This window comes from Podarcis muralis, chromosome 13, assembly GCF_964188315.1.
Source record: "Podarcis muralis chromosome 13, rPodMur119.hap1.1, whole genome shotgun sequence".
Lineage (NCBI taxonomy): Eukaryota > Metazoa > Chordata > Lepidosauria > Squamata > Lacertidae > Podarcis > Podarcis muralis.
The window spans coordinates 19,402,392-19,419,771 of NC_135667.1; the positions used below are offsets into that span (position 1 = coordinate 19,402,392).

The following is a 17,380-nucleotide window of genomic DNA, read 5'->3' on the forward strand; positions in this document are numbered from 1 at the left end:
ATTTGTAAATGTGTAGGTCAGTATAATAAGTGAATTAAGGTATGGGTTGGGTTGGGAGGGGAGGGGAGGGAGTGTGCTTGGAATGCTGGAAGTGAGTGGTGATTGGCTAGGAGTTTGCAAAGGAGTTTGAAAGCAGATGGGAGAAGTTGAGAGAGTCGGCTGAGTTTGGAGTTGAGTTGCACTTGGAGCGAGAGTTGGATGTGGACATGGAAAGAGTATTTGGTTAGTAGCGTGGCTGGTTTGGTAGAGTAGGGGTCGCTATTGTTGTACAAAATCACTATACAGCATGTACATATTGGGATGCACGTAGATAAGTACAGCTCACTCACAGAAATAGATCGCCATTTCTATAAATTCCACCATTCGCTCATGAACCCCATTTTATACAACCTGGATTAAATCCCAAGCCATTAATTTACACTACAGTCAGCGCCTCCACAGGCCACCAGTGTTACAGCATCCCGGTCATATGACAGTGCTAACAAGCTAAGTTGGCTTGTCTGTCAATGCTGTGGGGTGCCCAGTTGAAAGAGGAAGGTATTGATTTATGCCAGATAAGCTCTATCATTGGTTCTCCTATGCAATAAATGGAAACACACCTTTTTAAAAAGGAAGATGGATGATAAAACGATTCGGAAGTTCTCTCTCCCCCCCCCCCCTTGTGAACTTTTGCAGCTGAGAAAGATCCCTCTTCTGCCTGAAGCTACCCTGTAACCCAGTAATAGGTATTTGCAACTATGTTTGGAATAGAATCTCAAATGTAACTTAATTTTCAAACTAAAAGTCACTGTAACACATGCAAATCACAAAGGTACATTTATTTGCCAAGCTGATAGACATTATAAACCCTCCAGGGAAACATTGAAACATATCTTCCTCTCATTCAGCCTCCAGAAACATGAACTGCTAGACTTCTAATCTGCCTTCAGAAAAGTGGTTTTTCACTTGTAGGCTCACCTCACTAGTAGGGCTCCAGAACACTTCAGATTTTGTTGTTTTAAGTTTCTTTAGCTCATCTTGGCCTGGTATGTTAACAAGTCACAGTTTGACTTAATCTATTGGGTGCTTTGCATCTGCTGGGACTCAACTTCCTTCTTGAGTTTCAATTCCACTGTTTGCTGTGGGGCGAGCACTGAACAACAACAACAACAATAACAACAACAATAAAATTTTATTTATACCCCGCCCTCCCCGGCCAGAGCCAGGCTCAGGGCGGCTAACACCAGTAAAATTACAATAAAAACATAAGGAGGGGCAATTTAAAATACAGGTTAAAAATACAATTTAAAAGGCAGCCTCATTTTAATAGTAGCCCATAGATCTAAACCAGGGGACGCAGGTGGCGCTGTGGGTAAAAGCCTCAGCGCCTAGGGCTTGCCGATCGAAAGGTTGGCGGTTCGAATCCCCGCGGCGGGGTGCGCTCCCGTTGCTCGGTCCCAGCGCCTGCCAACCTAGCAGTTCGAAAGCACCTTCGGGTGCAAGTAGATAAATAGGGACCGCTTTCTAGCGGGAAGGTAAACGGCGTTTCCGTGTGCGGCTCTGGCTCGCCAGAGCAGCGATGTCACGCTGGCCACGTGACCCGGAAGTGTCTTCGGACAGCGCTGGCCCCCGGCCTCTTGAGTGAGATGGGCGCACAACCCCAGAGTCTGGCAAGACTGGCCCGTACGGGCAGGGGTATCTTTACCTTTTACCTCTATAGATCTAAACCATAAGGGGAGGGAAACATAAGGGTCAGACTGAGTCCAAACCAAAGGCCAGGAGGAACAGCTCTGTCTTGCAGGCTCTGCGGAAAGATGTCAAGTCCCGCAGGGCCCTAGTCTCTTGTGACAGAGTGTTCTACCAAGTCAGGGCCAGTACTGAAAAGGCCCTGGCCCTAGGTGAGACCGATATAACCACCTTGCGACTTGGGACCTCCAAAGTGTTGTCATTTGTGGACCTTAAGGTCCTCTGCGGGGCATACCAGGAGAGGCAGTCCCTTAGGTACCTGGGTCCTAGGCTGCATAGAGCTTTAAAGGTCAAAACCAGCACCCAGTCAGCAGGAGGAGCATAAGTATTGTGGCAGCAGCGATGGAAGAGGCAGCTCCTTTTCTATTTGTTTGAAAGGGAAAGTGCAGCAGCGATCACAGCAAAGCTCTGGTCTCGGGCCACAATGTTTAGCCTCAGCATCCTGCTCTGAGGACATCCCCAGTATCTGAGTGGTCTGTCTTGCATCCGCTTAGATGGGCAACTCTCTCTTCCTCTGTCCCAGTTCAAGAAATAGCTTTCTCTCTCTCTCTCTCTCTCTCTCTCTCTCTCTCTCTCTTTCATTTCTGCCCTTTCTGTTCTTTTTGGTTTCCCTAATTCTAGTGCTATTCTTAGGTTAATTACTGTCAGTGCTCAAAGGGGAAGGGGAAAAGGAAACAGTCAGCCTTGGAAAATACCATTTGGCTTTGAGCTCTGATGAATACTTTCTTTGAATATTTTACTCTCCAACCTAGCATGCCATTTCCTTCCCATTCTTCCTCCCTGCACCCCATATTTTCAGAGAGCAAACCTGCAGGAAAGGTCCTTTTCATTTGACTTATGTACGGTAGCCTGTCTCTGCCAGCAGTTTCTGGGGAGTCTTTTGAAGCATCTCACATGCCTCAGGCACCAAAAAGCCCTCAGAGGCCTGATGGGAAGAGAGGGGAGTGGCAACAGCCAGACTTGGTCCCTCGCCATCATCTGTTCCGTTGTTTGCCACCTGCCCTCAAGCTTGTGCCCAAAAGTGGCTCACAGAATATCAAGCAAACAATAAGTATAACCACTCAAAACATATTAGAAAGTAGAAATAAGAACGTAAAAATCAGTCCATAAAACCATAGTGTAAAACCATGCAAAAAAAGCAACCCTAATTTAAGGGTCTAAATTAAACATTATATGAAACAATATTAATAAGCCAACATAATTAAATAACTGAAACTGAACGGCTGAGAAAATGATATCCACACAAAAATGGAAGAACACCATAGAAATCACCACCCTGTTCCAGATCCTGTTCCTGTATCCAACGGTTTGGTTACTGGATTCAATCTATACCATCCAAGGATCTCACCCCCATCTCCCAGCTCCCTGGCTCTTATGTAGGGGGGTCCTTTGTCCACCATTATCATGGACTTTCTTAGCCAAATGGCAACCAATAACTTTCCTTCCACACTCTCCCACCAAACTACGTATTGGTGGGAATCTTCCCTCATGCTGGAAGATGGATTGTTTCCCTGCAACCACAAAGACTTGGATCGGTTGCCGGGGGAAATCATAGTAGAGATTTGTCACATTTCAAGTACACCTCAAAACTACCTTACACGAAACATAGAACTGTAGACTACAGTCATACCTTGGAACTCAAATGAAATCCATTCCGGAACTCTGTTCGATTTCCAAAACGTTTGGAAACCAAAGCACGGCTTCTGATTGGCTGGAGGAAACTCCTGCAGCCAATCGGAAGCTGCAGAAGCCCCGTCAGACATTCGGGTTCCAAAGAACGTTTGCAAACCGGAACACTCACTTCTGGGTTTGAGGCGTTCAGGAGCCCAAATGTACAAAGGTGTTCGGAATCCAGTGTATGACTGTATATACAAATTTCTAGGTTTCATATTGGCCGATTTTCACAGCTATCAAGAAAGATGTTTGTTTGGTGGAATCCCTCAGGCTGTTCTGCTTAGGTTCATTTAACTTTAGCCCCATTGGGGAAATGACAGCAAAGTGGTCTTTTACACACACACACACACACACACACACACACACACACACACACACAACTGTTGACTTCAGATAAATCTGTAGACTGTGAGGCTTCAGCCACAGATGTTTTCAATGCCATTTTGTCTAGAAACAATAGTCAGGCTGTGGAGCCGCTGGCAAAGGAGAAGACTAGGGTTCTGGTTATGAGAGTGGTTGTGTAGAAGAGGAAACTTCAGCAGCTGCAGCATTTTTTTGATGTGTGTTTACCATTATGGTAGCCACAACTTCCTTTTCTTACAGTCGGCCACTCTAGTTTTTTTGGGGAGGGGGGAGGAGGAGCCACATCTTGAAAGATCAAAATGTGAGCAGCCAAGAATGATCCTGGTCCTCAAGGCACGTATCCCACGGTATAAAATCAGCCAAAATCTCATTCCATTATGCTGGCGAGATTGCAAACTTCCTGGAATTACTCTACACCATGTGGCGGTGCTGTCCAAAGATTGTTCCCTTTTGGGAAAAGGTTCTCCAGACCATAAACCAAATTATGGAATCAGACCCCACAATAGCACTGTTATCTTATTTTCCTTTAGATGCCCAAGGAAAGCGTAAAATGTTATTACCCATGTGTTAGCTGCTGCCAGATTAAGAATGGTCATGTACTGGAGGACTCTCATTGTAAATCTCTTTGAAGCTTAGATGTCAGAGATATGGGATTCTATACTTAAGGACAAACTAACAGCCTTACAAACTTTTATTGAATATGCACAAACCATCAAGCATGGCTTCCAGCCACCAGCAACACACCGAACATTAAGGAATATCACTTGCATCCCACTACTGTAATATATATCCAGTGAACCACAGCTGGGATTGCTCCTGTTATATTCTTCCCATTTTTGTGATGGTTCTGTACTCCCAACCTGTTGTTGTTGTTATTGATATTTCTTTTCTCCTTTTTCAGATCCAATTCATTTGCAACTGAAAAGCAATAAAATACATTTTTTTAAAAAAGAAAAAAGTCACATCTCCAATGCTGTGTCATGTTGGGGAAAGTCAAATATTAAGGACGTTGTCTCAGGAAGAGGAGTAGCAGGGGAAACGCAAACACCAGTCCTATGAAGAGATCCTCTTTCTGTAAGATTAGGTAACGGGGCCTGTGGCAGACGAAAGGCGACACATGCAGTCATTTGTCTTCCTGTAACTACAGGCCCTGGATTAGTGAAATGAGAATGTGCAAACTCCAGAGGGAAAAATGGTTAGCTCCAGGCTCCTTCCCCACTGTGGCGGCCACTCATACTCTGCGTTAATTTTCTGAGGCATTCTTGAGAATCCTGGCTCTCCCGCTCTCTCCTCTTGTCAACATTTACAAGGGGAAGAAATGGAGGCAGTGAGAGATTTTACTTTCTTGGGCTCCATGATCACTGCAGATGGTGACAGCAGTAACAAAATTAAAAGACGCCTGCTTCTTGGGAGAAAAGCAATGACAAACCTAGACAGCATCTTAAAAAGCAGAGACATCACCTTGCCAACAAAGGTCCGTATAGTTAAAACTATGGTTTTCCCAGTAGTGATGTATGGAAGTGGGAGCTGGACCATAAAGAAGACTGATCACCGAAGAATTGATGCTTTTGAATTATGGTGCTGGAGGAGACTCTTGAGAGTCCCGTGGACTGCAAGAAGATCAAACCTCTCCATTCTTAAGGAAATCAGCCCTGAGTGCTCACTGGAAAGACATATCCTGAAGCTGAGACTCCAATATTTTGGCCACCTCATGAGAAGGGAAGACTCCCTGGAAAAGACCCTGATGTTGGGAAAGATGGAGGGCACAAGGAGAAAGGGACGACAGAGGATGAGATGGTTGGATAGTGTTCTCGAAGCTACCAGTATGAGTTTGACCAAACTGCGGGAGGCAGTGGAAGACAGGAGTGCCTGGCGTGCTCTGGTCCATGGGGTCACAAAGAGTTGGACACAACTAAATGACTAAGCAACAACAAATTATTTCATAGTCTATGCCTTGTATCTAACCATATCGTCCGTAGTAGTTGTTACATTACAAGTGAGATTAAAATCCTGCTAATGTTTTCATCTGCTTACAGATGTGGTCTCCTAAATAAATTATAAACTTCTCCCATTCTTTCTTGAATTTCTTGTCTTCTTGGTCTCAGAGTTTTCCGGTCAGTTTTGCCATTTCAGCCTAGGCTAACAGCTTAGTTTGCCATTCCTTCTTTCTGTCTCTGGGCTAGTAGCATCCATGCTGCTGTTGTCGCATACATAAAGAGACTTTTAAGTTCCTTTGGAATGTCGGTACCTATAATTCGTAACAGAAAGGCTTCTGGTGGTATAGTTAACCTCTGAGGAGAACGCAGCTCTGGGATAGCTCAGTTGGAAGAGCACAAGACTCATATTCTCAGGTTTGTGGGTTTGAGCCCCACCTTGGGCAACAAGCAAACTCCTACATTGCAGGGGGTTGGACTAGATGACCCGTGTGGTCCCTTCCAATATTGCAAGTATATATGAAAGCACATGATCTCATCCAAGCTGATTTTGCAAAATATGACTGCAGCATAGTAGGGAAAAAAGGGAAGTGGCTTGCAAGGCACTTCCAGCGCTGCTCAACTGTGCATCACAGAGTATGTGCACATCAAAGGGAAGAACAGTGTTGCAGAGCCATGTTGCAGCCTCCCTCCAAGATCTTCATTCCGGGGACAGCACACATCTTGGGGGACACAGGACACTGGACTACAGGGCTAGGCGGTCCTTCATCATGAGGCTCTCTTTCAACATCCTCTTTATCGGTTGGTATCTCAGATCAAAGGGTGAAGGGACTGAGGGTTGTGCAATGGCCGGGTGGAACTAGAGACTAGAGACCCAGTTGTGGTTCCTGCTGCTCAGCTACATTGCCGCTAATGCAATCATCTCCTTTCCAGGATTCCTGCTGGCTGGACAGTGGCAGATCTCTGGAGGTGAGTCTCTTCGGGTGATAAATATGAACATGGGGCCAGGGGGAGATGGATGGGTGCAGAATGGGAGCTAACTGTAATGATTTCCCCCAACCAAATCTGACTTCCTAACATCTGCATTGTAACCATAGAGGCCTACCAAATGTTCTCTGATCTATACAAATGTTAAAGGTACAGGAACATCCCATCCCTATTTCTTTCTCTCTCTTTTTTTGGTCAAAATGTACATTTACTGATTTTTCAATTAGGTTTTTTTTAAAAAAAAAAAAATTTTATTTGATTATACAAAACATAAAATTGTAACAATCCAAATGCATATTGATATACTGTACAGTGGAACCTTAGCTGTCAAACACTTCGGAAGTCGAACGATCTTCCGGAACGGATTACCTTTGGCTACTCTGAATCTCGAGACTTCTCCCCAACCGCTCCACGGGTCATTTACAACTGCATATTATTTCATAATCTATATTTTATATCAAGCCATATTATCCATAGTATGAACCCCATCCCTATTTCTTTGCCTTTAGACAATCTACACACAAAATGCAATTCCCCCAGTGTAACCTTAGGCTGAGCAACTAGACATGATGGCAACCTTCTCCCTGCACGGCCAGAGGCAGGATACCTGTGAAGAACAGTTGCTAAGAATCACAAGTGTGGAGAATGCTCTGCTGCTCTCAGTCCTGCTCTTGGGCTTCCCACAGACATCTGGTTGGCCCCTGGGGGAACTTGCATGAGAAAGCTTGAGTAGCTGCTGTAGAAGAGAGTGCCTTCTACCAACTCATTCTGATAGGCCAATGAGGCGGCCATTACAGAGGACAGTCCTCTCTTCGAAAAGCTGTCCAAGTTCAGTTTTGAAAACCATAAGAAAGGAAAGCAGGAGGGGGTCTTGAAGTTGCCCACCCACCATGAGCAGCTGAACAGTGGAATGAGCAGACACACAGCTCACCTGACCACAGTCTTCCCCACTAGGGTGGAAATAAGGCATTTTCATTTAAAAATTAGTAATTACTGTCCTACCTTAGTTCTCAAATGGAATCCATTCCGGAAGTCCGATCAACTTCCGAAAACGTTCAAAAATGGAGGCATGGCTTCTGATTGGCTGCAAGAGCTTCCTGCGCTCAATCGGAAGCTGCGCTGGACATTCGGCTTCCAAAAAACTTTCGCAAACCAGAATACAGTACTCACTTCTGGGTTTGCAGCATTTGGGAGCCAAAACGTTCGAGTCGCAAGGCATTTGAGAAGCAAGGTGCGACTGTATTTATAAATGTGGATCTTTACATACAAATTAGCATGTGGTGAAGTCAGGGCCTTCCTTTGTCTTCCTCTTTGGTGATCCATCTTCCAAATCTCACCTTTGTTCTCCTGTTTCGGTCCAGGACAATCTTACCCTAAACCTTTCATGTCAGCGGTTTCCGCAAATGTGGTCAGTCTGGGGGGAAAGATCATTTTACGATGTGCAACTACTTACCATCAAGATGCAACCTACTATCTGCACAAAGATCCACCAATTCCTTATTTAGCACATTGGAAGAGCGAGAGGGATGCATTTCAGATTGTATTTCAGACTGCCAATGCAAGAGCTTCAGATGGCGGAACCTATACATGTAGCTATTGCTTAAGTTATGATCAACGGTGCTCATTTCGTAGTGATCCTGTCCAAGTCTACATAAAAGGTGAGAGCCTGGCTTAGCCTTTTTATGCTATTTTCACAACTGACATGTAAGGGGAGGGGGGAGAGAGAGAGACAATTTCTGTTCTTATCCTGAAGCAAAGTTCTTAACCCAAGGTACTATTTATGGGTTAGCGGAGTCTGCTGAAACGCTTGCCGAAAAGGGGAATGTCAAAATCAGCTGCAAGGCAGAAGACAACATACCATTGCTGTTCTCTTTGTATATACAAGTGGGTGCAAATAGGCAGCAGAGACAACTGACAGAGAAAACAGCAACAAAGGAGGCTGTGTTTGCCTTTGACAATGCCCAAGAATTCCAAGCGGGTCTCTACCAATGTAGATATTGCTACAAAACAGCCTTTGTTGAACTGTGCTCAGATTTCAGTGACAGCCGACGCATCAACAGAATAAGTAAGGTTCAAAATACATCCTCCTATTGTCACAAAAGGGTCTGAAATGGGAGTGTACATCCAGTGGAGAATTTGCATAGAATAAAATATTCCAAATTGGCTGGGATTGAAGGAGGGAGTGTGGTGTGCATGGCTCTTGGAAACGTCTGAAGAAAGCTGCAGGAAGGTGTTTGTAAAAGCTGTAGTGTTAAAACGGAAAGGGGTCAAATCATTGCAAGAGGTATTGAAATTTTGGGAGGTTGGATAGTTACAATGGATTGGTCTCGGTGGTGGAGTGCACATTTTTATTCTTATTTATTTATTTTTATTACTTTGGATAGATGATAGATAGATGATAGATAGATAGATGATAGATAGATAGATAGATAGATAGATAGATAGATAGATAGATAGAGATGCAGACTAGGAAGGAACCTTTGTCCTTCCAGATGTTACTGGGTCCTAGCAAGTGTAGCCAATGGCATGTAGGTCCGTAACATCTGGAGGGCCAATAATTCTCTACAACTGCTCTAGACATTTTTAATTAAAGACAAAACAGTAGCAGTCCCTATGTACAACCATTTTTTCATAAGCAAAGAGCCATTCTAAGCATTTATAATTATGTGTTAAAAGTCAGTTTGGTTTGTTTGTTTGTTTGTTTGTTTGTTTACTGAATTTATATACTGCCCTATACCCAGAGGTCTCAGGGCGGTTCACAGAAAAAGATCACCATATATAAAATCAAAATAAAGATAGTAACCCAAATAACCCCCACCCACCCCCCAAAAGAGCCACATTTTAAAAGGGCATAGTTCTAGTTTGCAGATATTTCTGCTGATCTGATCAAAAGCAGCAGAGTGCAGGGCAAGAATATCAAGCCATACCATTCTCACAGTGTTTTATTTGCACCCAGATCCCAGCCTGTCCAAACCCTCCATCAAAGTGCTACCCGACGAACGTATTTCCCCAGGACAGAATATCACCATCGAGTGCCAGGGGCCAGAAAAGGGTCTCAGCTTCTCCCTCTACAAATCCGGGGAACTGATAGCATCGCAGGTGACGGAGTCAGAGAGAAACAGAGCCGAGTTCCCTTTCTTCAACGTGGGGTTGGAAGACGAAGGAAACTACACCTGCCAATATCACCGCCGGGGAAATCCCTTTGCCTGGTCAGAGACAAGTAATGCCACGGAGCTGGTTGTAAGAGGTGAGAAGATTGGTTTGGTACTTGTCTCTCCCCTGCCATCCAAGTCTTGCTCCCTGTTGTGGAGGAGGCAGGAGCTCCAAGGGGCCTGAGACTCACACTGCAAGGGAGGAGGGAACCAGCTTCCTAGCCTCCGTCGGCACCACTTCTCTAAAAGCCGGATCAGAAATGAAACGGGATTGCATTTGAAAGGGCATATTATCGTTTGCATCCCATGTTAGTCGCACACAGTGTCCCAGCTTGACCAGGAGAAAGACTCTCAGGGCCTTGCTCTGCCTTAGAGGTTGGAAAGAGATAGCCAAACCAAGTTGATTGTCAGATTACTGGTCCTTTTGGCTCAGTACTGGTGACCAGCATGGCCATGGATGATGGGAGCTGGAATCAAATGTACGAAGTTGGAGGAGGCTTGTGGCAGTACAGGTGAAACTCGGAAAATTAGAATATCAATAATATAATAATAATATTAAGAATCTCAGAAAATTACTGTGCTTGATTGGCCAGCAAACTCGCCTGATGCAAAAGGGGCCCAAACCAAGTACTGAGTATTATGCATGCTTCTACTTCTCAGAGGTCCAATATTGCTCTATTTGCAATCCTTATTTTGCTGATTTCATTTAATATTCTAATTTTCTGAGATTGTTAATTTGGGGTCTTCATCAGCTGTACGCCATGATCATCACAATTATAACAAAGGCTTGACATATCTCGCTTTGCATGTCATGAGTCTATCTCATATATTAGTTTCACCTTTTAAGTTGAATTATGAAATAAATGAACTTTTCCACGATATTCTAATTTTCCGAGTTTCACCTGTAGATGACGGGTCAGCAACACTGTGCTGGTCCCGGGGGGGGGGGGGGAGGTACTATTACCGTAGCCAAAGTTCACAAGATGAGACGCGAGGTCCGAAACAGGGAGCCGGGCGGGGTCAGGAACACTTGAAGATCAGAGGCAGGAAGCTGGGCAGGAAACAGGAACACTGGAAGGTCCGAAACAGGGAGCCGGGCGGGAACAGGAACGCTGGAAGGTCAGAAGCAGGAAGCCGGGCGAGGAACAGGAACACTGGAAATGCAGATCTAGGTCCGGGTAAGAACAGGTACTCCACAACGACGTTGCTCCCGCAACCTGGGACCGGGCTGACTGACCTTTATCTTCTTCTAAGGCCAGGGGCGGTCCCGGCCCCCAGGAGCCCCGCCTCTCCTGGCCTTAAGGCGAGCACTCCTCCTGGGAGAAACCAGTTCCCTTCGCCTCTCTGCCCTAAGCCTCTGCAGTTCAGGAGAGGCCGAAGGGTTACTGGGCCCCGGGGGAGGCTCACCTGTAGACACTGAGTCCTCAAGCACCTCTGGGGCCAGAATGGATTCACCTGGTGCCTGCTCCTGAGGATCTGGCACAGGTGCAGGCTCCTCAGAATCTAGGCCTTGCCCCAGTTCAGCCGGCCCTGGAGGCGGGGACTCCTGTGTCGGCTGGGATTCCTCTGGTTCACTCTCAGAATCGGAATCCCAGGCCATCACAAACACAGTGCCTGCAGTATCCCTTCCCACCCTCCACTGAAATTAGGCTTCCAAAAGCTGTGTCCAGTAGAATAGGTTGCAGTGTGTGCTTGGTTGTGAGCTGCCCATGCCAGTTTCTCTGATTTGTGCATCTGCACAAAAAGGTTGGTGACCCCTGCATGGGTTGGACTAGATGTCCCACCAGGGCCCATTCCAACTCTGCAGTTCTATGATTCTATGACAGCAGGTTTGTTTCAGCTTCTGACACGGCCTGCAGGTGCTAAGTTAAAACATCCGCAGTGCTGGCACTCAAGACATGAATTATTTTGCAGATATGCCTGAAGAATCCAAGACAATAATATGGGCCAGCATTGCTGCAGGCCTCCTCCTCCTCCTCCTCCTCCTCCTGCTTATCTTTGTACTGTACAGGAAAAGAAGAAAAGGTGAGTGGACCTCTGAATGCAGGAAATTTTTACTACCTTGAGTTGCACATCAGTGTTGTGTGTTTTTGACCCCATATAAAAGAAGAGTCTTCTTTAAAGGGGGGGTGGGTTCGTTATACCTGCAAATAAAGTTTAAATGTAGAATTTTAATTCTAGAGCTTTTGCAGCAGTTGCCTTACAGTGCAAAGTGCAATCCTGCCACGTTTAAACTGAAACAAAACTAAGTAACCATTTGGTGATTACTAGAATAGTCAATTCTAAAGGTTTAGCTCATTTGAAATGAAACCAACCTGTTGCAAAGACTAATCCTATGCATGCTTCCGCATAAATGTAAAACTTGCCCTCTCCTTTCTCTTGCCAAATTGTGCACTTTCAACTCATGGTGAAAGCAGCTGTTAGCCAACATGCCATTCTGACTGTGACATCCTTCTCACTAAGCTAAATGAAAGCAAGGAGACAGGAGGCCACTGCCCCCTAGTGCCCGGAAGGCTGAAAGACAGAAAGTGTGAATGTGTGGAGGCTAAGCTGTAATATGTAACTCTGTGTTTTTCTACTAAGCAACAGTCCTTCCCTACTCAAAGTTATTTTATTGGCACATCAGTAAATTTTTTCAAGTCTATGTAACTCAATAGCATACACTTCCCTTTATTGAGATTCAAGTCAGATTTCAGCATGATAGATCAGAATGCTTAACGATATGTGCTTCCTGGGTATAGTCACCTGAAGAAAGTTTAATTGCAAACTAATATTTGACTGGCATTGAATCCATTCCTGTTGCCCAAATATATTTATATTGTATCCATGCATTATATGACTTGGCTTTTATTTATTTATTTATTTATTTATATTTTTTGTTAATTTTTTAATGAAACAAATTCATTTATAGAAATGGAAAATTGCTGCAGGGAAATATAGCTGTGGAATTTATTTTTCCATGGGGGCGGGTGTGGATTACCTTCCATTTCATAAAATTTCTAGCATTCCTCACTGGTAATCTTGGAGAGTATTTATGGCCCAAGAAGCTCCCTCCACTAAGAGGAAGTTTAACGTTTTGGGGGACGGGGCGGGGAATGATCAGTATTGCTAGTTCTAATTTGAAATCGACAAGGCAGATAATTTCATAATTATCTATCTGATCTACAGGTTCCACTGCCAATGAAATGCCTCAAACAAGGAACACGGTAAGAAAAATTCCAATGAACAAACATCTTTATCATGATTGTGAACTTCCTGTTAAATCCCAACTCTATTATTAGAAAAGCATATGACTTCATTTTTTATACACAGTATTTAGAAATATTTTAATAGCCCATGTTTCGTGGCCAAGCAATGCCAGGGTACAGTAAAAACATCAGTATCCTATGAGGGAAAGGGCTATTGTGCTCATTCTGCTTGTGGGCATTTGATGGGCAACTGGTGGAAGCAGTGGATGGGCTTTTGGTCTGATGCAGCAGAGCTGTCACATTCTTAATTACCGTATTTTTCGCCCCCATAGGGTGCACCGGCCCATAGGGCGCACCTAGTTTATTGGGGGGAAATAAAGAAAAAAAATTATTTTCCCCCCAGGCGCGGGGTTGGGCGGGGGAAGCCCAAGCTTCCCCCGACCCCAGCCCCCAGAACAGGCTGCTATCCGCAAGCCTAGAGAGCCCGGCGGGAAGTCGCGCCGGTCTCCCACGGCTTGCGGAGAGCTGCCCAAAGCCCGGGGCACGCTCTGCTGCGCTCCCCGGGTTTCGGGCTGCAGGCTGCTGTGCGCAAGCCTTGGGAGTCCCGCAGGGCTCCCAAGGCTTGCGGAAAGCTGCCCGAAGCCTGGAGAGCGAGAGGGGTCAGTGCGCACCGACCCCACTCGCTCTCCAGGCTTCAGCGAAAGCCTGCATTCGCCCCATAGGACGCACACACATTTCCCCTTCATTTTTGGAGGGGGAAAAGTGCATCCTATAGGGCGAAAAATACGGTAATCAGCGCCAACCTATCCTTCTTATTGGGGATGAAATAGACATGGGAAACACCTTCTGCAGCCTCTAGCCTTCCAGTTATTTTGAACTACAACTCCCACAGAGCCCAGTCAACATAGCCAATATCTGGTTGATGGGAGTTGTGGTTCAAAGCATTTGGAGGACAAGCTGTAGAAGGCTGGACTCGTGTCTCACTCAGCCTGATTCCTAATATTAAATTTCAAAAGCTGCCTTTGTGGCTGTGCTCAATCTACTATGCATTTTGGAAAGTAGTTTCCCTGCCTGTGCGCTATGCATTCAGGCACCCCTTGAGGTATCACTGCCAAACTGGGCATGACAGTTCCTCAGCCAGAGAAATTAGTTTTCATCAACACTGAGATACCAGGCCTCCAGCAGGACTGAACCCTCTTGTTCCAGTGTGGGTGGGAGGGAGAAAGGAGGTGCAGTGTTTCATTCCCACGCACCCCTTCTTAAAAACCTAAACATTTGCCCCTCCTACGTATTGATTCAGGGCTAGATCCGGATCACATGTTTCCTGGATCAGGTTGGGGCCTCTACACAGCCTTAAAACTAACAAATTATATTGTCCATTTAAAAATCTTTGGTTTTGTTTCTAAGAATTCCCTGGCAATGCCAGGCACTTTTCTCTAGTAAATAAATAATGGTCAGTGGCACTGAGTCTCTTGTAACCTAATCTACAATTACATCATGGATATGCAACGTGTCCCTTTTTTGATGCTTCCTGACTCCAACCTCTGACAGCCCTAAGCACCATGGACGAGTCAGGATGATGGGAGTTGTAGTCCAACATGATGTGGAGGGGCACAGATCATCTACCCCTGGATTGCAAGCTTAACCTCTTCTCTCTTTTTTTGACCCACCCTGTAGGCCCCAGAACCTCACCGAGAAGCAGACCCTGCTGAAGTCTCCTACGCTGTATTGAACCACAACTCACCAAGGACCAAGCGAGCAGCTCCTCCTGCCACAGTCCCCCAACCTTGTGTCTATGCAACACTGGCCCATGACAAAGTCAGGGAGGGTCGGTAGGCAAGACTTTACAGAGATGCTGCATATGCCCAGAGTTCTGGGGTCAAACATTTTAAGGCTGCTTCATGTGTACAAGCGCTGCTTATTTTATCCACACAATCACAAATGGATGTCAGGTATCATGGGGAGCTAGCCAGTGGTCAAAAGCTGGGGCATCTGTTACAGTGGTCAGAGTGTTTTTTTGACTCTGCAATGTTGATTTTATGCTCTATCCCTGGAATGTAACCCATGTGTAAGTTGAGAGTCGGCTGTATTACATATGTCTATGTTATTTAAAAGCAGAGAAAGATCCACATATGGGTGCTGGGCTGAGAGAAAGAGCCTACAGCAGCTGGACTCCATTCCAGTTCCCCACAAATTCCATTTAAAGTGAACACCCATCTTTTTCATAGCCAAATTAAATCGAATTCTGCTTACCCAGACTGAATCAGAGCCACAAGATACATTGGTAGTTATTGTGTCTCATAAGTATGGACTATTTCGTTCTTTTACATATAAAAAAGTGCTTAATTTAGTGTGTTTTTGTTGTAGTTTCGGTAGCATCCAATATCAAATGCCTGCCTTGTCATTTTCCCAATCACATATTGTGTGGTTACAAATTTCAGTCGTCAACAAAAAAATCACAAGATGCTTCGGTGCAGAAGAAAGATCTCTTCTCTGGCAGCAATGTACTTTTGTACATGAAACAAAGAAAAGCGGAACAGCTTTTCAAATGGTCCAACAGCACCCTCTACTGGACTACTCTGGGATAACATGGCTGTTTGTATTACAGGTGTGCATTTTATTTAAAACCTGAAAGTTGAAAAGGCATCAGAAATATTTGCATTGTTATGAGTTTGTGAGTGCCAGACAGGTATAATCTCTGGATCCAGCAAGTGTTAGAATTGAATCAAGCCTCCTGAACTCCTGGATGCAGCAAGTGTTAAAATATAAGCCATTCTAGGAGTGGACTAGGTTTCTATTTATTTATTTATTTACTTACCTATGTCAAAGATTTATGTTTCGCTTTTCAACTGCAGCGCTCAAAGATGCTCATATCAAATGTAAATATGGTGTCTGCAAACCAAGCATGTAAAAAACAGAACTAGCCCAACCAATGCAAAAGGCAGCATCTGACATTGTCTTCCCCTCCCTCTCCTCCTTGCATCGGGAGAGTTGGCAGTAAATAGCCAAATGGAGGGGACAGTTCAGATGCTGCAGGCAACTACAGTATTTTTCGCTCTATAGGACGCACTTTTTACCCTCCAAGAATGAAGGGGAAATGTGAGTGCATCCAATGGAGCGAATGCACCGACCCCTCACCTTCTCCAGGCTTCAGGGCTAGCCGCCTGAAGCCTTTGGAGCGCAGCGGGAACTTGCGCTGGGCTCCAAAGGCTTCGGGTTCCTTTTGTGGAAGCTGGGAGAGCAAGACTCTCCTGGCTTCAGCGAAAGGAACCCGAAGCCTTTGGAGGCAGCGCGAGTTCCCACTGCGCTCCAAAGACTTCAGGTGGCTATCAGCGACACGCCTGTCATGCAAAGCCGGAGGAGGAACAGAAGTGACTCTTTCTGTTCCTCCTCCTGCTTTGCAGCAACGCGCCTGTCCAGCGAAGCCCGAGGAGGAACAGAGGGGTCTCCTTCTGTTCCTTCTCCAGCTTCGCTGAAGGGCGCTGCACCTTCTCCTGTGAAGGAGAGGCGCTGCGCAGAGAGAGAGAACTGTGCAGCGCCCCTTCAGCGACGCGCCTGTCCTGGCTTCTGCCTTAGTCCTGCGCAGCCTCTTCAGGCAGGGGGAGCCTTCATCCCGCTGCCCTGAAGAGGCTTGGCGTGGTTATCCCAGAAGCCAGAACAGCCACACGGTATCCCAGAAGCCAGATCCCTCTTGCTGTTCTGGCTTCTGGGATTCAGAATATTTTTTTCTTGTTTTCCTCCTCCCCAAACTAGGTGCGCCCTATGGAGCGAAAAATACGGTACCTCTCTCCACTCTGCTATCCCTAACTTGAAATGACAGTTCCTATGACCTGGGGCTAAGAAGTCATCAAGGACTGCTTCATATAGCAGCCTTAGTTTCCAAAAGAGACTGTTGCTCACAGCTGAGCTAGGCAGGTGAAGATACTTCCTTGGCTGCCATAGAACAATCATATATCTATAAAGTAGGGAAAAGTCCAAGCTTTCAGAGTCCAAGCTTCTTAGGATTTTATGGAGTAATGATGCAAGTGGTGAGATGATTGGTAATTTATTTTAAGATGCTTTTCTCATTTCCATTTTTATCTCCCCCCCCCCTTTCACTTGAATGCAGAAGAGTCTGGTGCTGTTGGGCTTGTAACCAGCGTACCGTTGCCCGCAAACTGAAAGGTGCTTAAGAGTTACAGGGTTTTCTGGAAGTAGGGAAGTAATACGCCAAGCCTGCTAGTTCTTGCCATTCAAACTCAGTTTACTGGGTCCATTTTCTTTTCTTTTTTTAAAGCATTTATTGATCTTCCATTGATCACCCAGTCCGTTTTTTAGAAAAGCATTTATTTTTTTTACCCTTGGAGAATGCCAGGCT

The 17,380-nt window shown here is 45.4% G+C and overlaps 1 protein-coding gene across 1 annotated transcript; it reads left to right on the forward strand.

The window, feature by feature from the left end:
- Positions 1–6,104: 6,104 nt before the first annotated feature.
- LOC114583225 (immunoglobulin superfamily member 1-like) lies at positions 6,105–15,373 on the forward strand. Its single transcript, XM_077917090.1, has 8 exons — positions 6,105–6,497; positions 6,630–6,665; positions 8,045–8,341; positions 8,455–8,748; positions 9,640–9,930; positions 11,750–11,860; positions 13,004–13,041; positions 14,701–15,373. Exons 1-8 carry the CDS (start codon positions 6,335–6,337, stop codon positions 14,857–14,859), a joined length of 1,389 nt encoding a protein of 462 aa, XP_077773216.1. The 5' UTR covers positions 6,105–6,334; the 3' UTR covers positions 14,860–15,373.
- The last annotated feature ends 2,007 nt before the right edge of the window (positions 15,374–17,380 follow it).

Bases quoted from the DNA above. Each gene is read 5' to 3' on its own strand.
- LOC114583225 (XM_077917090.1), top strand. From the start codon at position 6,335: ATGTGCACATCAAAGGGAAGAACAGTGTTGCAGAGCCATGTTGCAGCC. The intron at 8,342-8,454 runs GTGAGAGCCTGG...TCTTAACCCAAG, and splicing joins TGTCCAAGTCTACATAAAAG to GTACTATTTATGGGTTAGCG. The intron at 11,861-13,003 runs GTGAGTGGACCT...TCTGATCTACAG, and splicing joins GTACAGGAAAAGAAGAAAAG to GTTCCACTGCCAATGAAATG.